Consider the following 12,612-nt stretch of genomic DNA (forward strand, 5'->3'; position numbering starts at 1 on the left):
AGACTAGGTTTTGAGCATTTGGTTTGGGATGTTGGTTAGTCATGGGCAAAATTCTTTCAGTGGGAGCATAACACCAGCTATGACGCAGCATCCAGGACTGTTGAGTTTGTGGATTTTGGAGAGCATGTAGCAGGCTGGTGCATGGGATGTAGCAGGGGTGAGGACGGAAATGGACTGAGGGGAGAGGTTTTGGGGATGACCTACAGTTTAAGTATGGATTGGTGGTTATGTTGGACTTCTGGGATGGGGTCACTCTGCCAGAGTTTATAGGTGGAGGAGTCAGGCAAGTGACAGAGGTCTTCTTCCAGGCAGTCACTGCGATTCATAACAACAGTGGTGGAACTTTTGTCTACAGGTAGGATGATTAGGTCAAGATCTGTTTTGAGGTGTGTAGCTGTCCTTCCTTCTGCTGACATGTTGGTGTTCTTATGAAAGGAGCTGGGGAAGGATGACGAGGCCATGTTGGACGTAAGGAATTCTTGGAAGGTGACCAGGAGGCGTTAAGTTGAGGGGGGGGGGGGGGGGGGGGGGGGGAGATAATGGTTGGAGAGCGGTATGACCTGGAAGAGGCAGGGTTCAATGTTAGGATCAGATTGGCTTTAGTAGGAGGGATTGGTGGCAAAGAAGTATTTCCATCACAGGGTTCAGGAGAAGGAGAGTAGGTCTCTGACAAGACCTACATGGTTAAATTTGGATGTAGGGCTGAAGATGAGAACTTTGTGTAGGACAGAAACTTCTGTGAAGCTGAGGATTTTGGTGTAAAGGCTAACGACAATGTTCTGGGATTGTTTCAGCTCTGGGTTTAGTGGAATATTTGGGGATGTGGCACACTGGAAAGGTGAGCTTGGTAGCATCTGGGTGTTATGAAGGGTTGATGAGGAGGCCCGCTGTGAGTAGGATAGGGGTTGGATAGCATTGCCCCATGGCAGCAACAGGATGTCAGCAGGCTGGATAACTTATGGAGGTGGTGTCTGCTCTTCGATTTGCTGAAGTGCAAGAGATTCAATTTTAGAGATGTGATGTACATAGTAGGGATTGCACAGTAGCAGTATCTTAGCAGAAGTGGTTCTGGGATGCCTGTTCTGTGGAGATGTGTTTCTGCAAGTTTGTGAGGGACAGTGACTGGTGGAATAGGAAAAGGTAAAAGTCACTGTGAAAGGAGGAGTGGGATCTGGGGAAAGTAATTATTTTGGTGGTAAGGCCACTGGGGAGGATTCCATCTTGTAGGCAGCATGCAGTCCCACAATGTTGTCATCATCACACCATCAAAATGTAGTTATTATCTAGAAAAATTAGCTCCTCCAACAACAAGACAAGAACTAATTGGAACATAGTTAAAATGAAACAGAAACATTGAATTCAGAAACAGGAAACGCCATTAAAGGTACATAAATAATAAGCTGTCCACAGAAAGTTCCCAAATTAGGCACATTTAATACTTTTTTCCTGTCAGTTAGAGATAATCTGAGTTACAATACTTCCTTAGGGGATAAGCTACTGTTTCAAAGAAAAGAACTCCGAAACAAGTTTTATCAAATTCAAGTCCATTGTAACAATGGAAGGAGTAATGCTAGCCACTTGAGTAATCAACAGACACATAACAATGTAGCTCTGTATGTGTCTTGCTCGGGGAACTGACACTGTTAGAGAGTTCGATGACTCTTTTATGTACAGGTACCTGTCAACTATTCAATGCCTCAGCATATAGTGAGTGATTACTTTCACTCTTCCACAGTTTGTATTCCACCTGTCTTTATAGTATTCTATCAGTTACATTCTACATTTACCAAAGAAGTTTCAATTTGATTAATTCTCTTAAAATTAAATGTTCAACTTATGTGAAGAGATCAGTCATAAAAATCTGATTTATCCATGAGTAGCCAGATATCCACACATATGTCAGAACCAAGAAGAGAAATCAGAGAAGCCACGAGGTGGAAGGGCTCTCTGCAGAGATAGTCAAGCTAAACACAGCTGACTGACAGCTGACAAAACACAAACTGCTATAAGCCCAAAGCCACCTAGGCAACAAAAAGATGCAAAGTCTTCATCACAACAATGTCAACTAGTCAAGAACAAAGCAAGAGAGACTCCAAAATGCAAACAGGGAGCAGAACCAAATGCCAAATGAGTTTGATATCAAATAGTGCATCCTATAGCAATGATAACAACCAACAATATCACACACAGGTACAGAACTGACCGACCATTTGCTGGGCAGCCCTATTTACACCAGCCACAAGGAACACAACAGGCCAGCGTAATTGTGTGCTGAAACATGTGGCCCTCATGCTACATGGGCGCAGCACTGCAGCAATACTATGCCTTTAATGGCCATATACAGCTATTTCCTCAAATAGGCATTTAACATCTGCAGAGCCTAACACCAGATCCCCCCCCCCCCCCAACAAAAAGCAGGCACATACTAGTGGAAACAACCCAGGCAGTGCCATTGGGGTGAAATAGAGATACAAGCAAAGACCTGGTCTCTTCAACTGCAGGTAGTGGGAACAGAGGGTATCCGGTAGTGTCCACTGGATTGTGGTGGCGGCACTCGAGCCCAATTGGTGTTTGGACCAAAGTAACTCGCCGTCTGTGGGTCTTGACTACCGTATTTACTCGAATCTAAGCCGCACTTTTTTTCCGGGTTTTGTAATCCAAAAAACCGTGTGCGGCTTAGAATCGAGTGCAAAGTATGCAGACGTTCTGAAAAATGTTGGGAGGTGCCGCCACAACTAACTTCTGCCGTCTAGTATATGTAGCTTGTAGCACTACACAGGCATGCTTTGCAGGCACAAAGATAAATACTGGCACCAAAACCTATCCGTCAGTAAATAAATTAAAAGGAAAGGTAGAAGAATGTAAACATTATGCCGCGTATTCTTTCGTGTTTGCTGCTGTCTCATTTAAATCCTGTCTGCGTAATAAACTACAAAACTAGAGTGAGACAACAGCAAATGCGGAAGAATATACATATTATGTCATGTTTATACTCATATTATTCTTATGCTGAATAGTGATGCAGTCATAAATGAAGCACAAATCTAAGATCACTAACATCTGTGCAGAATGTAATGTACTAAAGAGGCGTCCGCAAAGATTTTCAAACAGAGAAAAATTTTCGCTAAAGTCTCGTTCAGAACAAATTCTATCATATGCCGTCTATTATTTGGTTCTTGTAGATCATTATCAAAGAAAGCAGCAGTGTAAGTAACAACAAATAGCAGTATCTTGCCGTTGTTTCGGTTAGAGACAATTCCTCTCTTTTATTTTATTGTAAGCGGCGGTAGCGCGCACAAAAGCAAGCCATGCCGCGAGCAGCGACAGGCTGTAAACACGCACTATCAGAATGCTACAAACAATGCACGACAAAGTACATTAATGCACTTTCAGCTTAGAATGACGCAAACACCTATAAGAAAGAGATCGGCACTTATCAGGTCAAAGCAAAATAAGCAATCGGTTCAAACCAGACGAAGCACGTGAAAAAGGAAGAGTACCCGTATAAATACTGATGGAGCACCTTACGTATAGCAATGGCTACCTGGTAAAGCTTAAGTGCTAAGCTTACGACTTGAACCAAACTACTGTCGCTGTATCATCATTCATTCGACCTAAATTGTGTCTCGTATTACAATGGACCAACTTTGTTTCCATTTGGAGGTGTGGCCTAAAACTTTTTTCTCCCCTCAAATTTCGGGTCTCAAATTTCACATACGGCTTAGATTCGCGAAATTTTTTATCCCTTTATTTCGTTCTCATTTTTCAGGTGTGCCTTAGATTCGAGTATGGCTAAGATTCAAGTGAATACGGTAGTGTCGCCAGTGCCCTAGCCTCAGTGCTTGCACATGAGCAAGCCACACAACCGCACCAGACCCATAACACTGAGACAGACGGGTGGGGGGGATTCTGAAGGGAGCAGCATCAGAAGATGAAGTAAGGTCCACGGTTGCCACCTGTGGAGCAGCTCACACAGCATTAATTCTGTTAACATTCTACAGGCCAGGCCCAAGTGTAGCTCTCGCCACAACTTTGTGTTAAAAAGACCACACGCAAGTATAGGTTTGGCTGTAATTTTCTAGATGTGCGAGCCATCTTTCACTTGAAATATGGACTCATTGCGTATTGAGAAGACTGTGTGGACATCCTGCTACTTTCCCTGTGGCTGGTGTGCCTTCTGCTGTCAATTACTAGAATTATTTAGAAAGAAACATCCGCCAATGTAATTAGGTTTTGTAGTTTGCTTGAATTCTGCTACAAATATGTCTTGTTTGTTTAGTGAGCAAGAAACTTTGGAAGCTCAAGAGGAATAAATTGCTCAATAATTTGCCTTGCCCCCCCCCCCTTTTTTTTTTTAGAAAGAGGATTATCCTTTCTGTCACCATTATCTTAAAATTTGTTATCTATCAAAGAACTAAAGCCAATATGAAAAATAAATCTTGAAGCTTGGTCTTTTTTTGTATGTATTACTCTTAAGATACACCACTTATGTATGTACCAGTAAAACTCAAAATAATGGTTAAATGGCCAGTTTCTTAGGTCTTATATTCCTCTAAGCACCTTGTCTCTGAAGTGTTGATAGGTGTGGTTTAATACACGATCAAAAACAGGGTGAGAGTCAATGTAGTGACAGAGGAATTGACAGCTCTTTTCATTCGCTGCTTAAAAGTCCGACAAGATATTCCACTTAACCATTTGAGGAAGAATGGATTGAAGAGCTGTACATATGTTTTCTTTGAAGGCAGACGCACTGAACTGTGGCCCATTATCAAAGGCCAATGTGTGAGGCAGCCTTTGGTGTACAAAATCTGGGCCAAGGAGATGTAGGTGGGATCATTTGTGGTGGACGCCAGGTGTACAACACGTTGGTACTTTGAATAAGCTCCCACAATGAGTAAACACATCAATCCCAAAACAGGCATGCAAAATCAAGATGGATATGGTCCCAGAGGTGGTGGGTGTGGGGCGGGTGTAGGCCAAGGGGCAAAGATTGTTGAGGTGCCACCCAGAACTGGGTGCATGCAATGCAACAACACACATTTCTTTTGATGTTGCTGATGATTCCTGGACAGTACATATGTCAGTGTGGTAACAATGTCATGTCCCCAGTGCAGCATGCTCAATACAATTGGCACAGTTCCACTGGGATGACCACCCAATGCATGTCAGAGTCTCTGTCCATTGAAAGACATTATCTGCATCCAAGAGTCTATGAGAAATATGTTTCCAGAAACTGAGTTTGGTCATCAACTGGCAGGTGACATAAGCTGATCAGCCATCAGTCATGTGCCCCAAGGCGTGGTCCCAGCACATGGAAGCAGTGATGACATGAGCATTATGGGGAAATCGTCCAACAAATGTTTCTGTGTGCTATGTATGTTGAAGAAGAGGACCTCCTGTTGGTAGAAATCAGGGTCAAGGCCTGTGGGTGGAAGTGACAACACATTGGCATTTGAGTGCTATGCTGTGGGCTTATACCAGATGATATAATTGTATGTGATGAGGAATAACATTCAGTGATTGAGGTGTTGGGCTGGCCACTCTGGGAGGCTGGAGCAAGACTTAAGTTATACCGCCAACGTAATTAGAAAGAACTTTGTCCTAAAAAGATAGACATCAGTTTTTTTAATGGCAAACACTACTGCCAATGCCTCCTTTTTAATGTGGGAATGGTTTCACTGTGCGCAGATTAATGTCTTACAAGCATATGCTACAGGCTGTTCAGAGTCAATCCCATTCCTGTGCACCATGATTGCATTGATTTCAAAGGCAGATGCACTGGACAGCACAGCCAAAGTTCACACAGGAGAAAGTGGCACGAGGAAATGTGCAGATTTCAGCAGGGTTTCAAATTGGGTAGAAGCCGGTGCACAGAAAGGGGTCCAGTTCTGATGCACACCCTTTTTACGCAGCTTGTTGAGGGGTTGCCCACTGTGAGCCATGGGGGGAATAATAGTTGATTTTGCATAAAAATCCACATAATTCAAGAATTCACTTAACAGTGTAAGGAATCTATTGTGAGAACATTTCAATCAGCAGGCCTGATTTCTTCTACAGTGAGCAAATGAACACTCATACAAGGGTGTAAGTTGACAACCACTGAATTTAGCATAAATAAAAGTATGGTATATCTCCAAATCCAAGACGAACCTCCATTGTTTAACAAGGGACTACAGAAAAACATGTATACATAGACTAGGTTTATTTTGAAAACTTACAAATGGTTACCTTATTACAGAGAATTGAACGAGATAATAAAAGTACTGGTACACACAAAATAAAACCAGATAAAAGCCTTTCTTAGTCACATACAAATGCCACTTAGTCCTCCTCACAGGAATGGTCCACAGACTCTGAAGTGTCACTGCCACTGCCATGGTTATGTTGCATTTCTTCCCATAGATCATCTTCACTCCCCTCTAATGCATTTGTCACACAACTCTTCTTAAAACAAACATGACACAAATGATACACTGGATAAGCATGTCCAAACAGTCTGTACCCATTCTGCAATTAGGTTCCATCAACTTCCCAGTAGGGGTCAGGATTCAACCACTGTGAAGTAACGAACTGCAGTACAACTGCTTCAGATGGCCTTTAAATGGCTTCTTCAACATCCCATTTTACACTTGCAGTTGTGAAGTCATGCCTTCTGGAGTGATGGTAATGTCTGTGTATAATTTCAAGATTTCTGCTTTCGCTGCTTGTGTCAGATGCCAATTTTAAAGCATCAAGGATCAGTATCCCGTGATTCTTTATAAGAGTTCATAGTCTCCTCCCCCAGACTGTACGGAATAATATATAACATGGCACCTTTCTCTTTAGTTGCTGAATTGAATGGCATGTTGAAGTAAACAGGAGTCTTGTCAGCACTTCTGATTTAACCTAAGAGGTAATAATGTTCCTTTCTTGGTCTCATAATATGTCACTGATACTTGAATAACTTCTCCAGATATGATGGTGAACAAGGGATATTCAGTGTTGCTGCACACGTACATTGCATCACATCATCATTGCACACCTCGTACAGCTGGCTTTAAAATGGGTGCCATGTTCCTGTGCCATCTGACATGCTTTATTTTGTATCACATCATGGGAGATGCCATTTCTTTTTTACATTTGTTCTGCACAGACACCACTACTTCCACTTTAATATTTTTGAAATGCCCAACCGGTGGCTCACTGAAAGCTTTCCTGGTTGGCGTCACATTTTTCAGTTGTCATTAGCCCCTTTCCACTGCCGAACATTGGCTTCTGTAACTCCATACTTCCTCAAAGCTGCACAGCTGTTTGTTGCTTCTGCATGCCAAACAACCATAATTCTGACATTTACTGCATAGTAACACCTGCAGCCTGTTGAATAATTGAATGCTGAGCCATGCTGTTCCAAACTACAATCTATTATGCATTTTAGTACACAGTTAAGAAATGGTATCTCTAAAGCCAATCAACATCTGATAAAAAAAATAGCCACAACATACACCTACTGCTATCATACAACAATGCTCAAAGCACATGTGTACGTTTAAGGTTAAAGCGGTGGGCATGCCAGACAGTAGTTACATTTTAATGGAAGCTCAAGGTTCTATTCAGTACACAATTTTTGGAAAAGCCCTCATCTTGGATTCAGAAAAATACTCTTGGTGTATTATTTTGAACATATTAGGAAGCTTGGCATGGCCAATGGATTTGGGATTGTTTAATAAGGAGAACATAGACAGTAGGACCATTAGTTTCATTAAACAGGAAGGATGTCATGCACTGTGTCAATACTGTGAACAATACAACGAGTGAGAGAGCCCAAAATACTTGTGGATAGGAGGTGAGGCAGAGCCTGATAGATTACACAGATGTTCCAACACAGCCTCTTCCATAGCTTGCCCTGCTGCAATGAGAGGAGCAAATTGCTCCCTCCCATCATTTAGATGAGGAAGACAGAAATGCCAACTTGATGCTTTATCAGAAATGGTAAGATTGATATTCATCCAAAGACTCATACCTTTTTGATGAGCTCACCCAGTTGGAGCTTTATATTTTGTTGATATAATTGATAACTTTGTTCAAATATATTGTGAACAGAAGAGTACTGGTGGAAGTAAATCTATTGGGGAGGGTCATAAGTTGTGCTTGGATAGCTCAGTGATTACAGCACATGCCATAACAGCCAAAATCCCACATTCAAGTCCCAGTCTGTTACATAGTTTTCATTTGCCAGAAAGTTTCAAATCTATTCACACTCCAATGCAGAGTGAAAATTCATCTGGTGACAAAAATGACATGTTTCAATGAATAAAATACTCGCCACTTCCCTATACTCAAATATCCCGCACGTCCAGGGCCTCGCTGCAATGGAGCACTTCCTTTCACGCCGATCACCTGCCACCCTGCCCAAAACCTCTTTCCTCATCACCTTAGCCAGCTTCATCCTGACCAACAATTTCTTCACTTTTGAAGGCCAGACATACCAACAATTAAAGGGAACAGCCATGGGTACCAGGATGGCCCCCTCGTATGCCAACCTATTTATGGGTCGCTTAGAGGAAGCCTTCTTGGTTACCCAAGCATGCCAACCCAAAGTTTGGTACAGATTTATTGATGACATCTTCATGATCTGGACTCACAGTGAAGAACAACTCCAGAATTTCCTCTCCAACCTCAACTCCTTTGGTTCCATCAGATTCACCTGGTCCTACTCCAAATCCCATGCCACTTTCCTTGACGTTGACCTCCATCTGTCCAATCGCCAGCTTCACACATCCGTCCACATCAAACCCACCAACAAGCAACAGTACCTCCATTATGACAGCTCCCACCCATTCCATATCAAACGGTCCCTTCCCTACAGCCTAGGCCTTCGTGGCAAACGAATATGCTCCAGTCCTGAATCCCTGGACCATTACACCAACAACCTGAAAACAGCTTTCGCATACCGCAACTACCCTCCCGACCTGGTACAGAAGCAGATAACCAGAGCCACTTCCTCTTCCCCACAAACCCAGAACCTCTCACAGAAGTACCCCAAAAGTGCCCCACTTGTGACAGGATACTTCCCAGGACTGGATCAGACTCTGAATGTCGCTCTCCAGCAGGGATACGACTTCCTAAAATCCTGCCCCGAAATGAGATCCATCCTTCATGAAATCCTCCCCACTCCACCAAGAGTGTCTTTCCGCCGTCCACCTAACCTTCGTAACCTCTTGGTTCATCCCTATGAAATCCCCAAAGCACCTTCCCTACCCTCTGGCTCCTACCCTTGCAACCGCTCCCGGTGTAAAACCTGTCCTATGCACCCTCCCACCACCACTTACTCCAGTCCTGTAACCCGGAAGGTGTACACGATCAAAGGCAGAGCCACGTGTGAAAGCACCCACGTGATTTACCAACTGATCTGCCTACACTGTGAAGCTTTCTATGTGGGAATGACCAGCAACAAACTGTCCATTCGCATGAATGGACACAGTCAGACAGTGTTTGTTGATAATGAGGATCACCTTGTGGCTAAACATGCCTTGGTGCACAGCCAGCACATCTTGGCACAGTGTTACACCGTCCGAGTTATCTGGATACTTCCCACCAACACCAACCTATCCGAACTCCGGAGATGGGAACTTGCCCTTCAATATATCCTCTCTTCTCGTTATCCACCAGGCCTCAATCTCCGCTAATTTCAAGTTGCCGCCACTCATACCTCACCTGTCATTCAACATCATCTTTGCCTCCACACTTCCGCCTTGACTTACATCTCTGCCCATACTCTTTGCCTTTAAATATGTCTGCTTGTGTCTGTGTATGGATGGATGGATATGTGTGTGTGTGTGTGTGTGTGTGTGTGTGTGTGTGTGTGTGTGTGTGTGTGTGTGTGTGTGTGTGCGCGCGCGAGTATATACCTATCCTTTTTTCCCCCTAAGGTAAGTCTTTCTGCTCCCGGGATTGGAATGACTCCTTACCCTCTCCCTTAAAACCCACATCCTTTCATCTTTCCTTTTCCTTCCCTCTTTCCTGACGAAGCAGCCGCTGGTTGCGAAAGCTCAAATTCTGTGTGTGTGTTTTATTCATTGTGCCTATCTACCGGCGCTTTCCCGCTTGGTAAGTCTTGGAATCTTTGTTTTTAATATATTTTTCCCATATTGGAATATAGTTATTTAAATGAGTATACATTGTTTCTCTTGAAATAAAGAAGGTGCAGACCAACAAACAGGCATACAAAAAAGGTTCCTTTCCTATGTGCATGTCTCTTGCTCAATAAATTCCTATTTCCTGTGCAGCTATGTACCCTCACATATATGAGTATGTCCCACTGAAACACAGCATTATATAGTTTTGTGCCACGTTAGCAGGTGAGAAACCGTGAGATCGCTCACTTCTGCTGTTAGAATCACTCCACTGTGAAGTTGTTGAAAGATATGAAAAGGTTCCATGCAGAAGTAGTTCCTGTACTAAAAGAAAATTACCAAAACATAACATCTTCAGAATACAATTATAAAATTATTTTTAAAAGATTCAGAAGTAAACATCTAATATGTCTGCTTCTTTACGTGTTCAGTGATTTTGATCTCTTAGTTATAGTTCCTAATAATATTATACTGACCCTTTATCCATGCCAACTATTCCATGATACTGATTGCTTGTAACATAAACATAACAGACATGAGATAACTGCATGAGACAAAAACAATACCATATCAATGATAAAAACACAAATCCATACAATAAATTTATTTGTCCACCAAATTATGTTTCTTGAACTTATTTCATTTTACCCTGAGGTTTAACTAATGTTAATTAATTTAATGTAAAAAGCATTTACTATATCCAAAATTTGTAAGCAACAAAATTTATTAATGGAAAATCTAGAATTGAATACAATATATTGAAGAAGATACATTAATGATTGCCAAATAGAAACACTAGCGAACAGTTGACAGACTTGTAAAAATGGCAGAAAATCACATATTTGAAAATCGCATATTTTTCAGACAAAGTAATTTATCAGCACTAACAAAAGTACACACATATATGCTTAAATTCAAACATAACTACATCTGTCTCCTAATACACAAGGGATGTTAAAAAAGTAAAGCGACTTTTCAAATTTTTCGGGCAACGTACATTCTATTATTGATCCTTTTTTTTTTGTTATGTTGGTGATCTTTTTTTTTTATGTTTGTACACATGTCCTGAACATATGTTCAGTTTCAAGTGTTCAGCATACTTTGTTTGTTTTTGACAAATAGAAAGGTTAGATGTGTTTTAGTGTGCAGAGTGATTTTAGATTACTACAAAAAATGGAGCAAAGAATTTGCATCAAGTTTAGTGTGAAAAATGGAATCAAGTGCTCTAAAACACTTGAAATGTTGACAGTTACATACGGTTAGTCTGCTCTAAGTAAAAAAACTGTTTACAAGTGGTACAAGCTCTCTCCAAGATGGCCGAGAGGATGCCCATGACAAACCTCGCTCTGGATGCACCAGCACATCAACAACAGATGATAATATCGAAGCTGTGAAGAAAATTGTTTTGTAAAATCGTCGAACTACTGTAAGAGAAGTTGCTGCAGATGTTGGCACATGAGTTGGCTTGTGTCATGCAATTTTTGGGATGTTTTGGACAAGAGACGTGTGTCAGCAAAGTTTGTTCCAAAACTTCTCGATTTTGATCAGAAGAACTGTCGCATGAGCATCACTCAGGAGCTCTTGAATGATGCCAATGATGATTCTGATTTGCTCAAAATGGTCATAACTGGTGATGAAATATGGGTTTATGGATATGATGTTGAAACCAAAGCCCAATTGTCCCAATGGAAGCATCCCGGAGAGCCAAGACCAAAAAATGTACGCCAAGTTTGATCAAATGTCGAAGTTTTTCTCACTGTATTTTTCAATTACCACTGTGTAGTGCATCAAAAATTTTTGCCTCAAGGTTGTACGGTCAATAAGGAGTATTACCTTGAAGTTATGCACTGCGTGTGAGTAGCAATTCACAAAAAACACCTGGAATTGTGGAAAAACAATTCATGACTCTTGCATCACGACAATGCACCTGCTCATTCATCGTTGCTTGTGAGGGATTTTTTGGCCAAAAACAACACAACAATCATGCCTCAGCCACCATATTCACCAGATTCGGCCTACTGGGACTTTTTCCTGTTCTCAAAACTGAAGAGACCTATAAAAGGATGAAGATATTCGGCGATTGAGGAAATAAAAACTACATCACTGGAGGTACTTAAGGCTGTACCAAAAAGTGCTAATGAGAAGTGCTTTGAGAATTGGAAGAAGCATTGAAGCATTGGCAAAGTGTATTGTATCTGAGGGGGATTACTTTGGAGGGGACAACATGAATATTGATGAATAAATAAGTACTTTTTCATAAAACTATAAAGTCACCTTACATTTTGAACATAGTACTCGGGCAAGCAATGATCTCAGATGTGGCAAAATGGAAGTGGCATCAAATAGGGGGGGGGGGGGGGGGGGGGGGAATGGAATAGAAAGAAAGAAACCAGGGGCAGGTGGGTGGAATGTTGTGAAAATATGAAATGAAGAAAAGGGAGAGGAAGTAAGTAGGGGAAACTTACTACCAGGGAATGAAACCTAATTGGGACAAAGGATA

At 41.8% G+C, this 12,612-nt stretch overlaps 1 protein-coding gene across 2 annotated transcripts in view; it reads right to left on the reverse strand.

The window, feature by feature from the left end:
- LOC126361386 (myosin-I heavy chain) overlaps window positions 1-12,612 on the reverse strand; it is a 783,760-nt gene that overhangs the window by 138,321 nt on the left and 632,827 nt on the right. The window contains exon 16 of one of the 2 annotated variants that reach the window (XM_050007787.1): window positions 10,589-10,624. The exons of the other annotated variant lie outside the window; for it this stretch is intronic. Coding sequence (XP_049863744.1) covers window positions 10,589-10,624 — 36 coding nt within the window. The remainder of the gene's footprint in view (window positions 1-10,588; window positions 10,625-12,612) is intronic. 2 annotated transcript variants of the gene reach the window in all.

The sequence above is a fragment of the Schistocerca gregaria genome, chromosome 1 (genome assembly GCF_023897955.1).
Source record: "Schistocerca gregaria isolate iqSchGreg1 chromosome 1, iqSchGreg1.2, whole genome shotgun sequence".
Classification (NCBI taxonomy): domain Eukaryota; kingdom Metazoa; phylum Arthropoda; class Insecta; order Orthoptera; family Acrididae; genus Schistocerca; species Schistocerca gregaria.